Source organism: Camelina sativa, chromosome 11 (genome assembly GCF_030686135.1).
Source record: "Camelina sativa cultivar CO46 ecotype springtype chromosome 11, ASM3068613v1".
NCBI classification, from domain to species: Eukaryota; Viridiplantae; Streptophyta; class Magnoliopsida; order Brassicales; family Brassicaceae; genus Camelina; species Camelina sativa.
Window position 1 is genome coordinate 11,812,724 of NC_141890.1, and position 18,692 is coordinate 11,831,415.

The 18,692-nt window shown below is 41.8% G+C and overlaps 3 protein-coding genes across 3 annotated transcripts; all 3 read right to left on the reverse strand.

The window, feature by feature from the left end:
- Nucleotides 1-334: 334 nt before the first annotated feature.
- On the reverse strand, nucleotides 335-6,338 carry LOC104723094 (disease resistance protein RPP2B). Its single transcript, XM_019233130.2, has 9 exons — nucleotides 6,279-6,338; nucleotides 5,940-6,013; nucleotides 5,497-5,573; nucleotides 5,237-5,399; nucleotides 4,418-4,946; nucleotides 3,123-4,206; nucleotides 2,697-3,008; nucleotides 1,556-2,608; nucleotides 335-1,469 (listed from the first exon to the last, which is right to left on the reverse strand). Exons 5-9 carry the CDS (start codon nucleotides 4,906-4,908, stop codon nucleotides 780-782), a joined length of 3,630 nt encoding a protein of 1,209 aa, XP_019088675.2. The 5' UTR covers nucleotides 4,909-4,946; nucleotides 5,237-5,399; nucleotides 5,497-5,573; nucleotides 5,940-6,013; nucleotides 6,279-6,338; the 3' UTR covers nucleotides 335-779.
- On the reverse strand, nucleotides 5,697-10,615 carry LOC104723092 (disease resistance protein RPP2A-like). Its single transcript, XM_087475717.1, has 5 exons — nucleotides 8,727-10,615; nucleotides 7,542-8,583; nucleotides 7,135-7,431; nucleotides 6,279-7,043; nucleotides 5,697-6,013 (listed from the first exon to the last, which is right to left on the reverse strand). Exons 1-4 carry the CDS (start codon nucleotides 9,905-9,907, stop codon nucleotides 6,501-6,503), a joined length of 3,063 nt encoding a protein of 1,020 aa, XP_087331843.1. The 5' UTR covers nucleotides 9,908-10,615; the 3' UTR covers nucleotides 5,697-6,013; nucleotides 6,279-6,500.
- Nucleotides 10,616-13,439: 2,824 nt separating this feature from the next.
- LOC147933876 (uncharacterized) lies at nucleotides 13,440-14,354 on the reverse strand. Its single transcript, XM_087472364.1, has 2 exons — nucleotides 14,096-14,354; nucleotides 13,440-13,978 (listed from the first exon to the last, which is right to left on the reverse strand). The coding sequence occupies exons 1-2, from the start codon at nucleotides 14,352-14,354 to the stop codon at nucleotides 13,440-13,442; spliced, it is 798 nt and encodes a 265-aa protein (XP_087328490.1).
- Between the last annotated feature and the right edge of the window lie 4,338 nt (nucleotides 14,355-18,692).

Genomic DNA, 18,692 nt, shown 5'->3' on the forward strand with positions numbered 1-18,692 from the left:
ATTCAGAGATTGTAAGCGATGATCCTTGTATATTTCTCGCTACCATTGCTCATATTCTTGGTGTTCCTATGCATCAGCGGTTGTGTAGGATGTTTCTACATGGGACGTCAGCAAGGTATAACTAAAGTCGGTGGTGGATCGACAATGCCAACCGCTTACCCGACCACACCGCAAGCCAACCAAGGTTACATCGCTGAGCTCAACCTTACCCGCCTATGTCATATGCTGTCTAGTCATTATGTTCCCAATGGGCGGTTAAATCATTTCAAATTTATTATAGACCGAAACTGTTTTTCTTTTCTTGTCTTTTGTTGTTCTGTGGTTTAATTTACAGTTTGATGATAACATCATTTGTAATAATCATTCGACCTTTACGCAGTGCCACAAAGGGATTTGATAAAACTGAGACAACATATTATAAGTCTGTCCAAGGATAAAGATATATAAAAGAACAAGCTAGAGTGATGATTCATAAAGTGAGTTTTGATAGATCCTTTGCTAAAGCTTTGTCCTTCTCCATAGCATCCCATAAAAAGCTATCCTCATCTGCGGGGACGCACTTCTGGTGAAAATCCTTGAAACGTAATAGGTTTTCCTGTGACAAAACTTTCCAATCTCCTGATTTCAATCTCAACAGTAAGCTCAAGTTTACCTCTCACAAAATCATCGTTAGCATACTCCTATTGTTGTTCAGAGTTCAGACATAAACTTAAACCCAAAGGTCTTTAGCCGGGAAGCAAAAAATTGAAACTCGGTTACTCATACCTTTCGTTTTCTATTCAAGACCCGGGACCTCTAACTATGGAGGTAATACTCACATCCAGGATTTCATCTCTTATTTTACCATTTTTTCTTTCTTCAATCCGTGAGTGGGACTGACCTCGAATGGTCACAAGAGCCTCGCTAGATGTACGCTCAACAGTGTCTGTAACCCGTATTCCCTGGAAACCACGGTCATTTTCATCTGGAGCATATAACAAACTCATACCACACCTTATCACCTTGCAGCATTCTACTTTCCTTTCAGTTTCATCGGTAAGGTAGAATTCAAAAGAGGCGCTAGTAGGATGACATCTATTACTGTCATTACTCTTTTCCCTCCATTCAAAGACTGGCACACTACAGTTGTTATAACTGATAAACACATGATCAGATCTAAGTTTCCGTGGTTCATGGCAAGATGATCCACATGACTCGTTCCATCCCCCAAGACAGAAACTAAAGCTGATAGACTGACCGTTTTGATTTTTGAACTCGCACTTGCATCTTACAGATAAACGGTTGGCATGATGACCTTCATTATCCTTGAAGGAGACAACAGCAGATAAGGAAGCTCCAATAAATTTACTGTTACACCAGTGTGGAAGCAGGTCGGTTTCTATTGAAGATCCCATTCTCTGATAGCAGAACCATGAGGGTATGTCATTTCCTGGAAAACAAACAGCAACCAGAGGCTCTAGAACTAGTCCCTGCAATGAGTTACAAATAAAATCATTTAAGCAATGAGCTTACGATCGAAGTATCACCAGAACAACAGAGTGAAATGGAGTTGGACCTTATGATTATGTTGAAGAGATGTCCTTGCCAGTAGTTGACTCTTGAGTTGGGCCTGCGCAACAATAGCTTCCTGCTCAGATCGGTTCAGCTTGAAGCAATCCGTGAAAATGAAAGTAGTATGCATCCTATCAGTTACTAGGGGAAGTGTCACTGGTTTTGCTACTTTTTCCAGAGAAACACACCCGTGAGCATCTACATACTGTAGACTAGATGGAAGCACTGGAAGAGAATTGAGCTTGCAGCAATGTTTCAGGTCAAGCAACCACAAGCAATGAAGTTTCTTAATGCTTTCAGGTAGAGTCTCAATATTGTTTCTGCTTAAGCATAGACACCGTAACGAGTGAAAGGAGCTAAATTTATCTGGCAATTTGTCGATATAGCTATTCGTGAGATAGAGGTCCGATAAAAAGGAGCTGCCTGAGAAAGGCAACAATATCAACCCAGCGGTACCTTTGATGCTAGATCCACAGAACGAAAACATCTTGAGTTTACTCAAACAAATCTTTTCAGGTGTCTGTTTGATGGTTGTTCCATCCATAAGAAAAATCTCTAAGCATTCCATCTCCTCTTTGATGGGTGGAAGACTCTCCAACGCTGAACAACCAGAGAGAATCAGTTCTTGAAGAGATTTCAGCTTGCAAAGATCGTTGGGAAGATACTTCAACCTGCGACAATTCTTGAGATTCAGCAAAATAAGGTTGCGAAGACTCCCGATGTGTTCAACAATTTGTTCAATTGCTGAGCCTTCCAAATAAAGTGATTCAATGTTTTCTGATATAATATGAAACTCCTGAAGGTTTGAACAGCCACTGAGGATCAGAGTCTTGAGAAATTTTAGATTGATTCCTTCTGGGAGACTTTTAAGGCTTGTGCACTCTCGAAGGTTCAGGTAAATAAGTTTGTTCATCTGTTCAATTGATGGTCCCAATAGAACCAAACTCGTACAGCCTTCGAGATCCAATCTTTCAAGATTTTTGGCCCTGGACAAACCTGATAAATTCAGCAAGTCTTTTGACCAACTGAGGTCGACCCATCTTAAATTTTCTGTATTCTGTGGCATGAAGACAATGATTAAATAACTAATCAGCACAAAAACTAAATAACTGATCAGCAAAAAATAATATATAGCCATAATGCACCTTCTCATCTTCCCACAGTTGTTTGATGTGGCTATAACGCAGATTAAGATCGACAAGTTCCTCTGGATTGAAATCTAATGGCAGGCAACCGTATGGATAGCCTTGCCAGTGAAGGTACACAAGCTCATCTGGAAAGTGATCAAGCCCTTTGCAGAACTGAAATTTATGATCATTATCACACCACTGAGAACAATGAGAATTGTGGAATTTCAGGAATTTGAGATTCGACATCCTCATGAAAACATCAGGACTTAGCTTGATCCGTTCGATACTAGACATGTTGAAGAAGATGCCTCTAACACATTCAGTTCCCTGGTAGCAAGAGCAAGAGATTAAGATACAGGGAAAGGCTAAGAGAAAGACCATATTAAGTGTAGTTACAATGTACTATAGCAAATGAATTAATGAAATATCTTTGTAGCTCACCGTTTTCTGCTCCAGCACATAGCGAATATCTTTGTGGTTCCATAACCTACTACGTTTGCCTGCCCTTTTGATGGATGACTCATATCCTATTTCCTTCCCCATTGTATGCATAAGATCATGCATCTCAAGCCGATTATAAGAAATGGTTACCATGCACTTATCTTCAAGCTCCTTCATCACAGCTGCAGCATTGACACGGTCTGATTTCAGGATGCTCGAAACGAAATCTGCATTTTCTGATCTGAAAAAACAAGCTATGTCCAGAAATATGCGCTTCTGTTCATCATCCAGTTCTTCATAGCTCCTTTTTAGCACTTTCTGAATCTCCTTGTCTGGCATTACTCTTAGTCTCTCCCATTTCTCCACCCAGTACGTCTTTTCCTTCTGACATAGACCTGAACCTAACAACTTCAAAGCCAACGGATGCCCTTTAGCATAGTAAACAAATTTATTTGATAGATCCATAAATTCTTCCGTGGGGTAAAGGTTGCCCGAAAATGCATCTAGGCAGAAAAGCTCCATAGCTTCCCTTTCATTCAATCTTGGAACTACATATGTTGCATCAGCGTTTTTCAGCAGCAGTTTCTTGTCTCTCGTAGTTATAACAATCCTACTTCCTTTACGGTACATCTCCTGCTGTCCAATGAGAACTTGTATTTGATTTTCTTCAGTCACATTATCCAGCACAATAAACAACTTCTTGTTCCTTAGAAAATCTTCCAATCTTCCATGCGCTCTGACATCCAAATTCTCTTCATCCAATAATTTACAGAGAAGTTTCTCATGCAAATGATGTAATCCATGCCGTTTCGACTCATTGTCAATGTCTTCAAGGAAACAGTACCCATCGAATAGACGATGGTTTCGTTTGTATACGCTATCAGCAACCATGGTCTTGCCAATTCCAGCCATCCCAAGAACTCCAATGGTACGGTTACAGGTTGCATCATCAAACTTCAGTAACTCCTCCAGCTCCTTTGAACGTGATTCAATCCCTGGAAACCCACGTATTTCACATGGAGACAAAGCATTCAACATCCTGAAAGTTTCCCTGGCTATTTTGTCAACAAATTCAATCTCCGGCCTGCCCAAATTGCACGATATCCCATCAAAATGTGAAGTTGAACAAGAGGATCAGTTGAAGAAGAAATGTGCAATATCTACTCTAGATTGTAGAAAACGTTTATGGAAACCGTTGAATGCATTTTAAGAACAAACACACTATTCCAAAAGTACTAAGAAGAAAAAAAAGATCCCAAATCCAAAAGAAGGAAACGTCGGATCTGCTGTATTACCTTTCCTTAGGAAGCACAAAGCCGAGGATATTGGAAGCAGCCCTCAGAGCTTCCTTCCATGCCCCAATTTTTTTGAACCCATCTCCCTTGAAACTCTCCTTAGGGTTTAGGAAGGGAGCTTCAAAACTCCCCTTCTGATTCTCCACATCAAATTTCTTGACGTTATAGAAGATTGGTATAACCCCATGACCAAATTTATCCCTGCACTGCATTATCTTCCAGAGTTCCTCCAAGCACCAGGTGGAGTTGGCATAGTTCTCCGAGAAGACAACGATTGACATCTTAGATTGCTCGATCCTGTCAAAGAGAACTGAGATGTCCTTGCCTCGCAGGAGTTTCCCGTCGAAGAAAGCATCAATACCTTTTCGGTGTAGGGACTCGAGAAGGTAAGAGGTGAAGGTATTACGCGTGTCCGCGCCTCTGAAACTCACAAACACGTCGAACTGGCGCTTCGAGGGATCCGACGGAGAGGAAGATGAAGGAAAAGCCATTAAGGGATTGCGATGATGCAGTTTTCTTGAAAGTCTTCCTGTTAAGTGAAATGGAGAAGACGATGACTTTTAGGCGTTGAACAACGAACAACGAATCTCTCCATGAATCAGCACAGCTTTGTTGACTTTTTAAAAGCCTGACCTTATAAATGTTATTTTTATCCCACTCTCACGTTTAAAGCATTTATTTAACTCTATTGGATTCACTCGCAGTGGACACAACCATTAAAAAGAAGCATGTCCATTCTCAGCAACCCGTCCACATAATATGAAGATTGGTCCGCTAGTAAGCACAAAGATGATCATATTCATAAATCCAATTTTTTACCTTGCAGGTTGAACTAGTTTATTCCCACAGGTTGCATCTTAAAAACATCCCGAAGCCAGTTGCTTTCCAATGAAATATCCACAGCTTTTCTTCCTAAGTGTTGCAACAAGAATCCATCTCGCACCACTTATGATGTTGATAATGCTCAACAGAAAGCCTCAACCTGTAACAGGCCGAGAAAGTTATAGAGACGGTCCACACAAATGAAGAGGGATAATTTTTAAGTTGTCAACGTATACTTCAATAAGTATCTTACTAACCACATATTTGACTCTGGAGAGCTGATCTCCATGTATAAAAACACTTGAGAAATCTGTTAATGAAAATTCAAATTCACCTGCCAACAAAGATTGTGGGGCATGAAAGAACCAGGTAACATGAGCCCCCAAATCCAAGTGTTTCTTTTCGTGATCCAACATATAAGCAACAGTTTGTCATGACATTCCACGAGGAAAGACGATTCTCAGACCAAAATTATTAATTGTTGAACATTACAGACAAAATGTGTGAAGAACTCAATATGCCAATAGACTTATTTATGGGCATAACAAAGACATCCTTCCAATAGGACAATATGGAAACCATAATCTAAACATAACATAAACAGTGAATTTCCTAAGTCACAACAATGATTTCTATTTAAAATTGGTTTCTTATTCCAACAAAGAATATGGTGCATAATCTAACATCGTAATGTTGATACCAGGTCTTAGCGTCCGAGCAAGTTAAGTAATCAGAATCTCTCTTACATGTGTTCTGATATCATGAACTCCCAACCTGAAACATGGATCATAAAATTAGCCACCGAAAAGGCCAATCCTTAACACAGCGGTATCTCTATCCCAAAAGGAAAAACAACTTGGCAACTAGGACATCATGCCTCTTTACTTGCCTTATAATTAGATACAATGCAATATTGATTAAATGCAATATTGATCAAAAGCCAAGGAATGATTTTTCATTTAATATTTGGATACAATGCAATATTGATTAAAAAGCAACTAACTAGGCTCTCCTTCCAACTAGTCTAGTAGTTGAATACCTGGTTAACTTATGCAGTGACTAACACCATCTGTCCTTTATCTTGTGCCCCATCTCAGATCCATTTCTCCTTTTATCCTCTGCCCAGATCCCTGCTCCTCTCAGTATCATATCTTCCAACAGTGAACCACCTTTTGTTTCTCTTGGAGAGATCTTGTGCTTCCGGTTTTTACAAAATCACGCTTCTAATGCCCAATCATATGACTCCATTACGCTTCCAAACTCACCTCTTCCGCTTCCGAAGTGGAAAAAGTGACAGAAGCGGATACGGTGATCTCACCAAAGTTTCCATGCCTTTTAGCCCGAGACTTGTGCAGCCAGACAGGTTCAGCTCGACAATACATCTCAAGTTCTCTATACCAAATGGCAGTTGCTGAAGCCTTCTGCAGTTCTCCAGATCTAGCGTACCAAGTTCAGTGAGATTCTCGATTGACTTTGGAAGTTCTCTTATGGCGGTTCCAGCTAGATATAACTCTTTCAAGTTTGGTGCAAAATCCTTAATCTCCTCAATCTCTGAGCAGCCAGATATATTAAGAAGCTTGAGAGATGTTAAATCCACCATGCCAGGCAGACTTCTCAAATGAGAACAGTCTTTCATATTCAAGGAAATAAGCTTCCCACAACGAGGAATAGATGTGCTAACGTCGAATAGACTCTCACAACCTTCAAGATCGATATGTTCAAGGGTCAGGGCTTCTGATAACATCAGGATATCAGTTAAGTTTCTGGAGTGACTCAGATTGATCTTCTTTAGCTTTCCGAGATTCTGTTTACAACATCAATAATTAAGATAAGTCATCACATGCAAGCTTATAATTCATGTAAGCAGCTCAAAACACTGTAAAGTCAACACTTACTTTCTTCCCTTCCCATAACTTCTCCATGTTACTATAAGGCATGTGTACCTCTACAAGATTCTCAGGATTAAAATTTTGAGGCAAGTATTTCAGAGGATAATTCTCCCAGTGAAGAAGTCTTAGCTCATCAGGCAAAGTATCAAGGCCTTGAGGTAGACTTAGCTTGCATTGATTCTCAGAGGTTGAACAGTAGAACTTCAGCAATCTAAGTCTATGCATCTTACCAAACACAGTAGGAGTAAGCTCGCAGGTCAAGTCAGACGCATCGAGGGAGATGCCCTCAATTGCTTCTGTTCCCTGACAAAAACGATCACATAAGTAGGGAAGCCTCAGATTTTACAACATAAGAACGGATAAATATGAAGTAACTGAAGCGTCAAAAAAGAATGAAACACATTTCGACGTACTGAATTGTTTGTCAATACATCAGCGATGTCGTTAGAGTCCCACAATCTACTACGTTCCCATGGATTTTTGCCTTCTCCGTCAACAATAAATCTACCAATGTCTTGAAAAGGAATAGGGATCTCTATCCTATTTTCCACAATGCTAATGAGCGACTCGTCAATGAGCTCACAGATTGCCAAATATGTAAGAAATCCGCAAGCATCAAGTAATTGCACCACATCATCTTTGTTCTCCCCTCCGAAAAAACACGCAAGGTCCAAAAATATATTCTTTTCGTTTTCATCTAGTCCATCAAAGCTTCTCCGAAATGCTTCCTGAATCTGAGTTGGGGGATTTCTCCGCAAGCTGTAAAGATGTTCCACCATATTGTTTATATACTGCTTTGATACAGACGAAACCAAAACTTTGAGAGCCAATGGGATACCACTACTGCAGCTCATTAGCTCTGAGATTACCACACTTTCTTCTTCTATATATTGTTTGCAAAGATAAATAGATTCAAACTCGTCTAATTTTTGGATCTCGTATGGCTTTTTAACCTTACACTGTATAAGAACTTGTTTTCTCCTAGAGGTTAAGATGATTCTGTGTCCATGAGAAAACCATCCAAACCCTCCAACTACATATTCTGCATCTCTGGCATTACTCACATCATCGAGAACAACGAGAATAGCTTTATTTTGGAACCAGTCCCTCATGAAACTCGATTTTGTCTCACAAGCGCCTATACTTAGTTTTTCTTCTCCAAATACTTTAGAGAAGAAATCATCACGTATGTGTCTAAGCCCTTTGCTCTGAGATACTAGATGAAAGTCTTGCAGAAAGTAACACAAGTCATATTGTGGAGCCAGTATTTCAAAAATCTCTCTAGCAATGGATGTCTTACCTATTCCTGCCATGCCCCAGATTCCCTCAATTTCCACATCTGAAGGCTGGGGGTGATCTAAGAATGCTAAGATTCTGACCAGATTATCGCTATCTTTCAGATATAGCCTTAAGCATGCGCTCCTTACAACTTCCTTGGCGAGTATAAACTGGGTCCTGAAAACAAAAACACACAGAAAAAGGAATTAATGCCACATTATTATGGAAACTCCTCCGAATATTTGAAATGTCAGTAAGCAGATTCCAGAGATTACAAAGTGACACATTGTAAAACTAGTTTAAGAGAGAAGTCAATATACCCATATGTCCATAAATGTCCACCGATGGAGGCCAATTCAGCAATAGCAGCCTTCCATTTCTGAACTCTGTCTGCTTGGACATATTTCCGATACTGCAGCTGTACTAGTTCAAACTGGTCTTCCAAGTCTGAAAGCGTTACCATAAAATATACAGGTATAACTACAAGGTCTTTTGCTTTCCAATGTTCCATGATTGCCACCAAATTGTCCAAGAAGTGACTGCTACGAGCAGAAGTATTTGAAAGTACCATGATAACAACACTACATCTATAAAACATCTCCAGGTCGAGGTTTCCTCTTCCGGAGAGATTAAATGTCCACGGAGTGACCTCTTGCTCCTGCAACTCTGTTAAAATGGATCTGATGAAAGATGTTTCCTCTACATCAAGGATGTCATTGCAGGAAAAGGCTAATATGCATTCTGTTTCCCCAGAAATTCTCCTCACCATCTGCAGGTATCTTATCACAGCCAAGCTGCGGAAAGGATTGTCCTTGGGTTTTATGCCACTCCTCTCACAAGCAGCACTGAGACGGCCAACAAGGGCATTGGAGTCACCCAGATCCTTCTGCACGCAGAGAAAATCAATGATGTCTTTGGCTTTGCAACCAGAGAGAGTCAATCCATGGGTGCGGAGGAAGCTCCTGAAGGCGTTGCAATCAACGGTAGACTCAGACTCAGTAGTAGTAGTAGTAATGGTGCTCCCTTCACCTGAGAAAGCTTTTCCCTCAGTATGAAATCTGTTGGAATATTGACTAGGGGTCCCGAAATTGAAATTTTTGTAACCGAAATCACCAAACTGATGGGACTGAACGAGGCTCATGTCGCGTCTATGACTCCAATCTATGTAAAGTTTCCATCTTTCGGACTCATCTCCGAGTCCTCGTTCGAAAGAGACCATGTCTCCTGCCTCGAGCTTTTTTTCTTTGACGAAACGGCTCCATCCTTTGGTCATCACGTAACTCCCCAGAGTGTTCCAATACGAGTACCGGAATCTCCACATCTTGCCGTTTTTGTCTTGGAAACTCAACAACGTGCCGTTTTGGTTGTTTGATGAGTATGGTCGGAAATGCCTCTCCGCGTCTTGTCTAGGGAGCACGAGTCGGTTGAGTTTCCCGACGTCGCTTGATGTTACCACTATGTGGAACATGTGTTCTTTCTTCGGTGCTGGAACCGTCATCATCGGAAGCTCCGATGTTCCAAGTTAATTCCTTTGGAAAATCTTGATTTTATGAGATGGTTCTTGAATCAAGAAGATTGAATCTCTTTGTTTTGGTTCTTGACAAAAGCTTGCTCTTTTTTCTTGATGTATATATATATATGTGATGGGGTCTTAAGTGAATCTTGATCAAAATTACTCCTTTTTCTTCTTGTCCTTGGACTAAAAATCTTTCTCCTTTTCTTGAGATGTGTCTTGGTGAATCTTGATGGTGTTTTAATCTTTCTCTTGACCTTGAATTGGTGAATTGTTACCGTCGTTTATTTCAGTTTGAGATCTTCAACAAACCTTGCATTAAAAAGAGGATACGAAACTAAAATCCAGCCACAATTATAAGAAAGGGGTTGCTGAATTAATGAAAAAGAGCAATAAAACTATCTTTGACCATGAAAAGTTTGAGGACATATCAAATCTCTATAATCAATCAATCGACAGCAAACTATATTACTATATTACATAAGAACTATCTACTCGTTGACTTCAAATGAAATCAAAGAAGGGATAAGAGTAAGACAAAACTAAATCAGACTTGGAACTCCAATTGGGTTCTTGCCAAATAAGACCGGTTTCTCTCTTTCTCTTTATAAGGATGAAAAAAAATGGTCGCTTGAGATTCTTCAAAGAGCTCCAAGACTCAAAGAAAGATAGCCAATGAATGATATGGTTCGGGTCTAACTTTATGACCAAAAAAGCCATAACTTTGTACTAGTTACAATGTTTTTAATTTTTTTTTTTTACTCTAGAAAATCATCTTTTTTGATACAAAATAAAATCCTAAAACATCAAATATTCTGATATAGAGAGAGTAGTAATTTTATTTCCAGAAATTGATACGCGCATCCATCAAGGCGTGTTAATGTTTTTTTTTTTTTTAAAAAGGAGATATCATTTCATTATAAAGCACAACCTGGCAACCGTTACAGGGAAAAGTTAAGAGTATTTTGAAACACACTTAATGTAGAGAAACAACCCAATACTTAAGAAAACTATGGAATTTGAAAGTATGAGAACCAAAGGCTAAGGTAAGTGTCTTGAGTTGTTGTGGGATTTCTTTGATGAGTATGATCCAGTCCGAGCAGTCTTCGCCTTATTCGAAACTGAATTTCTTGTTGCAGCTGATTTTCAGTTCGGGTTGAGTCTGTGTGTAAGCGAGAGTTGCGTTCCCTCCATAGGTAATAGATCAAAGCTTGGAAAACCATTTTGCAGACTGTATTGAGCTTCCTATTTGTGGTAGGATTCCTTATCCAGCTTAAGCAGTTAGAAAACATTGGGCCCGGGCACGAAGCAAAATGAGAGAAAAAGCCTGACCATAGATTCTGGGAGTAAGGGCATAGAAAGAACAAATGGTCCCTTGATTCGCTGCCAGTAAGACAGAGTAAGCAATTTGTTGGGATTGGGAGATTCCACCTGGATAGCCTGTCTCTTGTCGCGAGTCTATCCTGAACCGTAAGCCATAGGATGAAAGACATCTTTGGGATGTTATCTTTAAACCATACTTGTGCGCTCCATTGAACTGGGGGTCCAGGGGGATATAAGTGTCTCCAAGTTCTTCTAGTCGAGAAAGTGCCTTGAGATTGATTCGGTGGTAACTTCCATAAGAATTGATTGGGACCACCTCCATGGATTGGAGGCTCCTGACCTTGAAGGCAAGAACAAAGGAGGTGCAGAAGGGGATGTCTTCCCCTTGAGATCATCCAATCACCGTTGATTGTTGCTTCACTCACCTTAGCTAGTAGACGGATACCAGTTACCCTTGGACAGGAATCGCCCAGTATTTCCAGTAGAGGGCCTAAAACCAGTCCAATTGTCATGCCAGAAGAAAGCATCAGAGCCGGAAACAACATTGCAAGTGACAAAAGGACGCGCCAGTGGCCTGAGTTTCGCAAGTTTTCTCCATATCCAGCTTCCAGATGCACGAAAATCTGCATCCCATAAACTTTTGTCACGAAGTAAATGCTGCTTTACCCAAGAGACCCACAAAGAACCTGCTTGCGAGAATAGGAGCCAAATCAGCTTAAGACCAAAAATTTGATTCCACTCAACCAGCCTTTTAAGACCTAATCCTCCCTCGTTTTTTGGCTTACAAATTTTTTCCCAGGAGACTTTTGCACCACGGGCTGAAGAGGCAACACCTTTCCAAAGGAAAGCATTACAAATCTGCTCCAACTTCTCCAAGCATTTCGTTGGTAAGAGAAATATTGAAGCCCAGAAATTTATGGTACTATTTATAACTGAGTGAAGCAACTGAAGGCGACCAACAAAAGAGAGGTGTCTGTTAGTCCAGGATGAGATTCGACTCTGAATCCTGTCTATTAGCGGTTGATAGTCTGTTACCGTGAGCTTGTGTGGAGTCAGGGGAACACCCAGATAGCGCATTGGGAGGGAGCCGTAAGTGAGATTGTGTCTCTCGGCCAGATTATTGATGGTGTCTCTTTGGTTGCCATCCAAGTATAAGCAGGTCTTTGAGAGATTTATCCCCAAACCTGAAACTTTTTTGAAAGTAGCAATGATGTCCAAAATTCCGGCTAAAGAGTCTTCATCACCATCAAAGAAGACCAGAATATCATCCGCGAAGCTGAGATGAGTGATGAGAGGGTTTGCACATTTAGGATGAGTTCGAAACCTACCCAGAGAAGCACCTTCATCAAGCTGTTTAGAGAGAATATCCATTACCAGAGTAAACAGTGGCGCTGATATCGAGTCTCCTTGTCTTAGCCCTTTCTTCCCCGGGAAGTAACCTACTAATTCTCCATTTATACCAACTGAGTAGGATGGAGTAGTGAAACAAGCTGATAACCACTGAATAAAGACCGGAGGTAGTCCATATGCTATTAATATGTTGTTGAGAAAACCCCAATCAACATTATCAAAAGCTTTGGATAGGTCAATTTGTAGACAACCTCTTGTGACAAGTCCATCTTTGTTAAAATCAGTGACTAACTCTGAAGCGAGGAGAACGTTTTCGCAAAGCAACCTACCCGGAATGAAGGCTACTTGGTTCCTCTGGACTGCACTTCCTGTGAAGACTTTAAGCCGCTTGGCAAGAATCCTTGAGATTACTTTGTAGATGGTGTTGCAGCAAGCAATAGGCCTGAACTCACTGAGTCTCTCTACTGTAACTGTCTTGGGAATCAGTGCAAGTATCATTGCATTCATTTGCTTCAAGAGTTTGCCTGTTCTGAAAAAATCTGTGACCGCTTCTATTAGTGCAGGTCCCACTAGTGTCCAGGAGTTTATGAAGAATTCAACAGTGAAACCATACGGCCATGGCGCCTTGCTCCTTGGTAGTGAGAAGAGGGTTGAGGTAATCAGTTCAGGACTCGGAATTGAAGTGATAGCCGTAGATGTATCCTCTGAGCATTTGTAAGTGGTCAATTCTTGGATTCTAGCGACTGATAGTGGTTCAACTTGCATGTTAACCAAGCCCAGCAACTGTTGATAATAGTCCACAATCATTGTTATAAGGAGACCCTTGTCCGTAACCCTTTCGTTTGCCTCATTCAGTAGGGAACATACTTGATTCCTTTGTTGATGTGTTAGAATTGATTTGTGGAAAAAAAACTGTATTTGAATCCCCCTCCAAACACCATATAACACGTGATTTCTCTCTGAGAAAGGATTCTTCTGCATTTGACAGGATAGACCATCGACTTCTAGCTAGTTGTTCCTCTTCAAACAGAGCTGCTGAATGAGTTGAAAGAATCTGAGTTTGAATAGCGCTGAGCGCCTGATAATCTTCCGCTGTTCTGGCCTGAATGTTACTAAAGTTGTTTCGGTTGAGAGCTTTGCATGCAATTTTTACTTCCTTGAGCTTCTGACAGAGAGAGAACATACTGTTGCCCGGGACGATAGGAGTGTTCCAAGCTGCTTCGACAATGTTTTGATAGTCTGGGTGAGTGGTGAAGAAAGTATAGAATTTGAAAGGAACTTTCCTCCGATTTGCTTCTTCCGAGGTGATTACCAAGATTGGCGTGTGATCCGATCCTCCAAGAGCATCATACAGAGCATTCGAGTGAGGGAAAGCCGCAAGCCAAGCTTCATTGATGAGAGATCTGTCAAGCTTTCTTGTAATTGGATTTGATGGCTAGTTGTTATACCAAGTATGATTTGCTCCTCTGCTCGACAAATCCAGAAGGTCACACGAGTCTATACACTGCTGAAACTCAGCCATACCCTGTAGAGGCAGAGGATATGGATGAAGGGAGTAGTGGTCTGTTGCATGTAATATTTGATTGAAGTCCCCCAAAATGAGCCATGGAGAATTCCGTAGCAGACTATTCTGATGCAGCTCTACCAAGTTGCTCCATAACTCCCTTCTTGCTACCATACAGTTACGGGCGTATCCAAAGGTGATTGAGAAAGTCTGCAACGAAGAGGGGTCAAAAACTCCACAAGAAATCATTTGATCCATCTTCTTGTAGACAAAAACCTGAATTGCCGGATCCCATACTATCCAAATTCTCCCATTTTGAGTATTAGGTAAATAGTTATACTCATACCTCCATCTGGGGAAGTTACGAGCCAAAAGGATGTCCGCGTTTTCTTGCTGGACGTGTGTTTCCAAAATACCTCCTATGGAAGGTCTACTATTACGAACCCAATGCCTGAGCTCTTGTTGCCTATTGGTTGAGTTTAAACCCCGCACATTATAACAAAATTTTTTTAACATCATCATCAGTGGGCAAAAGGTTGAAAGCACAGCTTTCAAAAGTGATGATGGGAACGACCCTTCGCTGGTGGCCGTCCACTTGTGGAGTGCTTGCTAGTCTTCTGGCTAGCCTTCCTAGTGGTTTGAGTATCCGTAGGCTTAAGAGGACCCGGATCAATACCTTTCCTGCCTTTTGCCTTTGATGACTTCGGTCCAGGGGGAAGAGAGTTTTCCTGTGGATTCAAGCTAGATAGCTTATCCATTCCATTGTTGATCTTATCCGTTTTAGTAACTCCCTTTCCTTCCGCAGCAACTGGTTTAGTGGTTAGCGGGTTTGGAGACCGCAAAAGTTCACCTGTGTCAACAGTCGGCCAGGAAGTCGATTGTCTCTTAACCTCCTGCCATTCATTTGGAGAATCATTCGAAGGAGAATCGAGATACTTGTGTGTGGAGGTCACAATAGCCAGTGAGTTATTGAGAAGCTTTGATGAGGATGCCAGGGACTCCTTTTGCAGGGCTTCAGAGCTAGCATTGGGTGTTGCGGTTTCTTGTGGAATTGGAATCTCAGCTACCAAGTGCTTCTTGACCTGCCAGGTTGGAGTCTTTACTGGGATAGAAATTGGAGGATTAGATGCATTATTGAGCAGACTTGGATGAGTGGGAGCTTTGGTTCGAATAGCAGTCTGAGCAGGTATGTCTGGGGCTGAGGGACATCTATGGTACAAGTGGCCAAACTTGTTGCAGTAATCACACCTTGGAGGGAGACGGGGGTATTCCAACCAGATGCGTACCTCATTACCATCATCATCCTCAACTAGTACTGATTGAGGTAGATCTTATTTAAGCAAAATCTCCACTTTAATTCTTGTGTTTGAGGAAAGAGGGGGAAGCTGGTGCTTCTCAGTATGAAGAGGCTCCCCAATGCCTGAAGCGATAGTACTGAGGCCTGGGAGCGAGTAGAGCTGAGGGGGAACATCTTTGAGAATGACCCAAATTGGCAATGAGACAAGCTTCAGAGATGTTAAAGAAGCTGTTGGAGACCAGGCAGTGACTATGAAGAGACAGTTCCCTGCTTGCCATCATCCAACTTCCAAGACCCACTTTCGGATAAGCTCAGATGGTATGTAAATGAGGACAAGACCATTTGGGATACAGCGAATATTGATCCTGCCTTCCTTACCCCATATGGGATTTAGATCGACAAAGATTTTTCCTGCTGGGGGTGGAGTCTTGTGAAAGTGGGCGACAATGTGGTCCTTCAAGGTGTCTGACGCTCTGAGAATGATTGATGCTGGCGCACGAACTCGAGGTGTACCATCTTCAGTGAATCTTGGTTGAGCTGCTTTGTTTAGGTTACGCAGTGCCGGATTGAATCGCTCTGCCCACATAAGCTGGGTGTCGTCAATTGTGGGAGGAGCAGGCAGAAGATTGGCGGCTAGAGATTGTTCTGCAGGATTATGAGTAGTCAAATTCATGTCGGGAGTAGATGGAAGAGGTGATTGAGGAGTCTCTGAAGGTGGTGGCAACGACGGATCTGAGACAGAAAAGGTCTCCTTGGATGATTAGGGAGGTGGTTCCGGTGGATCTGAGGTGGGGGTTGACATTGCAGAGGGAAGGGGGATTTCTCAACGGTGGCGTGAGGCCAAACCGTCGGTGTAGAAGGGTTTTGCCTTTATCACACTTTCTCTCTCTATCGCACTTTCTCTCTCCCGTGTTAATGTTGGTTCACGGTTCACCTGCTTTTTCCACATCTACTACTATTTATTTAACACATCGAGATTGAAAGAGAGAGAGAGAGAGACATCTCTATCAAAGGAGAGATTGATCGGGCGAGGAGGCTACAATGTTTTAAAATTGAATACCCTTGATCAAAGGAAAAAGAAAACAACATAGTACTTAAATATCAATCTGAAAATATGGCCTCAAGTGTTTTGGAAAATATGTTCTCGTTGGGCGTTGGCAAATGTTTCTCGCTTATAAAGGTGCGGTCATGGTGACTTTTCTACACGCACAATCACAAACTCTTCGACAGCTTACTGGTGGGCCGAATTGATCGAAGGCACAATGATGAAAGTGATCTAACCAATCTCGACAGTAAGTTTCATGAACCAGATCACGATTCACTTGTTGTAGTCACAATCTCGCTTCCTTTCTTTCCTAGTTCATTCATGATGACCCTTAACAAGAACTTCTATCTGTGTCATCGAGAATCCTCATCTGCGAGCAATTCCTCTAAGAGCATCCCCAGCAGGCGTTTTAACCCCATTACATTTTTTTTTTTTTTGAATATAATGTTAAATTAATTCAAGAAAAATAACGTTCTCTTTACAACCGGTCTAGTGTGTTCTGAAAATCTGAGAGAATAAAAACAGAGCAAAACATTCAAATTGTTTCCGAATTTTCAAAGGTCCTAATATCCTCTAGATGTTAGCCAGCCCCGTATAGCCGCTGCATACCGCGTATCCCCCTCCCTCTGAATCTCTAGGAGCTTATTACAAACCTGTCTGTCCAGCAAAGCTAGGAGCTGAGTTGTCGGGATGGTTGATGTGCCATGCCGTCTCTCATTCCTCTCTCGCCAGAGAGAGTAGACTCAGATCTAGAAGCAATAGCGAACCAAAAAAATGTAATCCGATCATTTGAAGGCTGTGTGAGTAGATTTGTAACCATACCCCAATCCGTGGAAAAGCCACGAGGAAGGAGAGAAAGAGCAAGGCCTGACCAAACCTCTGCAAAATAGCTGCAGCGAAAAAACAGATGATCCCGAGTCTCCCGGTGGTGAGAACACAGAACACACAACCTAGGTGGACCCGTATGCCAGATCATCATCCGATCAGCAGTCGAGAGGCGGTTTCTCATAGCAAGCCAAGTGCAAAAGGAGAACTTTGGCGTAACATGAGGAAACCAAACAATTGTGTGCCATGGTACCTGAGGTGAAACAATGCGAGTGTGGTGCCAAGTGTCCTTGGTAGAAAAAGTGTCGGAGAAAGAGTCCCCCTTACTTCTCCACAACACTACATCTAGTCTAGAATTGTCCCGACGTTGCAGCTGCTGAGCTAACGCACTCTCAATGAGATTTAGCTCAGACTCTCGATGGCGTCTTAAACGTCGATGACGCCAAACCTCAGACAAAGTAGCAGAGAATACCAAGCGCAATAATTCCACGACGCCCTATTCGGTCCATAATACATCCCAGCGCATACCACTTATCAAACCAGAAAGAGGTCCGCAATCCATTCCCCACTTCGCACTTACAGAGCTCCCTTGCGACTGTCCTGTATTTTAACAATTTACGCCATATCCACGACCCCGCAGAAACTGTCCCACTAACAGACAAGAAAGATACACCCTTGAGCAAATTATATGACACCCAAGTAACCCAAAGGGAGGAGCTATGCGAAATGATTCTCCAGATCAGCTTCAAGAAACAAACATTATAAGCCTCTTTTAAGGATCAAAGACCCAAACCTCCCTCTTCCTTTAGCTTGCAAATATCCACCCAAGCCACTTTTGCCTTATGCGTATTTAACTCTTGACTAGACCAAAGGAAAGCAGAGCAGAGCTTATCAATTTCCTTGATACAGTCTCGCGGTAGGCGAAATGCCGCCATCCAGAAATTTGTAATGCTCCAAAGGACTGAGCTGACCAAGTTTAACCTCCCCGCAAAAGATAAAGAGCGTGAAGTCCAGGTGTCTATCCTTTTCCTGATTTGAACCAGTAAAGGTTGATAATCAGCTACAGCGAATCGCTTTGTGAGCAAAGGTAGTCCCAAATAGCGGACCAGGAGTTGACCTATTGCAAAAGGAAACCGATCACAAATATCCTGGTAGACCGCCTTTGTGATACCCGCTAAATAGAGTGAGGACTTCTCGAGACTGATCCTGAGACCGGAGGCTTTAACAAACTCCTCAAACACTTTGATGATACCATCAATTGATCTAACCTTCCCATCCGTAAAACCATCAAGTCATCCGCGAAGCTGAGGTGAGTAAGGCCCATTGATCGACACCGAAGATGATATCCAAAGCTTCTAGTGGCTGCAGACTTGTCCAATTTCTTAGAAAGAACCTCCATACAAATGACAAACAAATAAGGTGAAAGGGA

Coding starts and splice junctions, on each gene's coding strand:
- LOC104723094 (XM_019233130.2), bottom strand. CDS start 4,908: ATGGCTTTTCCTTCATCTTCCTCTCCGTCGGATCCCTCGAAGCGCCAG. Junction 3,009..3,122: donor ATGTGCTGGAGCAGAAAACG/GTGAGCTACAAA, acceptor TCTTGCTACCAG/GGAACTGAATGTGTTAGAGG. Junction 2,609..2,696: donor AACTGTGGGAAGATGAGAAG/GTGCATTATGGC, acceptor TTCATGCCACAG/AATACAGAAAATTTAAGATG.
- LOC104723092 (XM_087475717.1), bottom strand. CDS start 9,907: ATGATGACGGTTCCAGCACCGAAGAAAGAACACATGTTCCACATAGTG. Junction 7,432..7,541: donor ATGTATTGACAAACAATTCA/GTACGTCGAAAT, acceptor CGTTTTTGTCAG/GGAACAGAAGCAATTGAGGG. Junction 7,044..7,134: donor AGTTATGGGAAGGGAAGAAA/GTAAGTGTTGAC, acceptor TGTTGTAAACAG/AATCTCGGAAAGCTAAAGAA.
- LOC147933876 (XM_087472364.1), bottom strand. CDS start 14,354: ATGGATCAAATGATTTCTTGTGGAGTTTTTGACCCCTCTTCGTTGCAG. Junction 13,979..14,095: donor TATGGCTGAGTTTCAGCAGT/GTATAGACTCGT, acceptor TCATCAATGAAG/CTTGGCTTGCGGCTTTCCCT.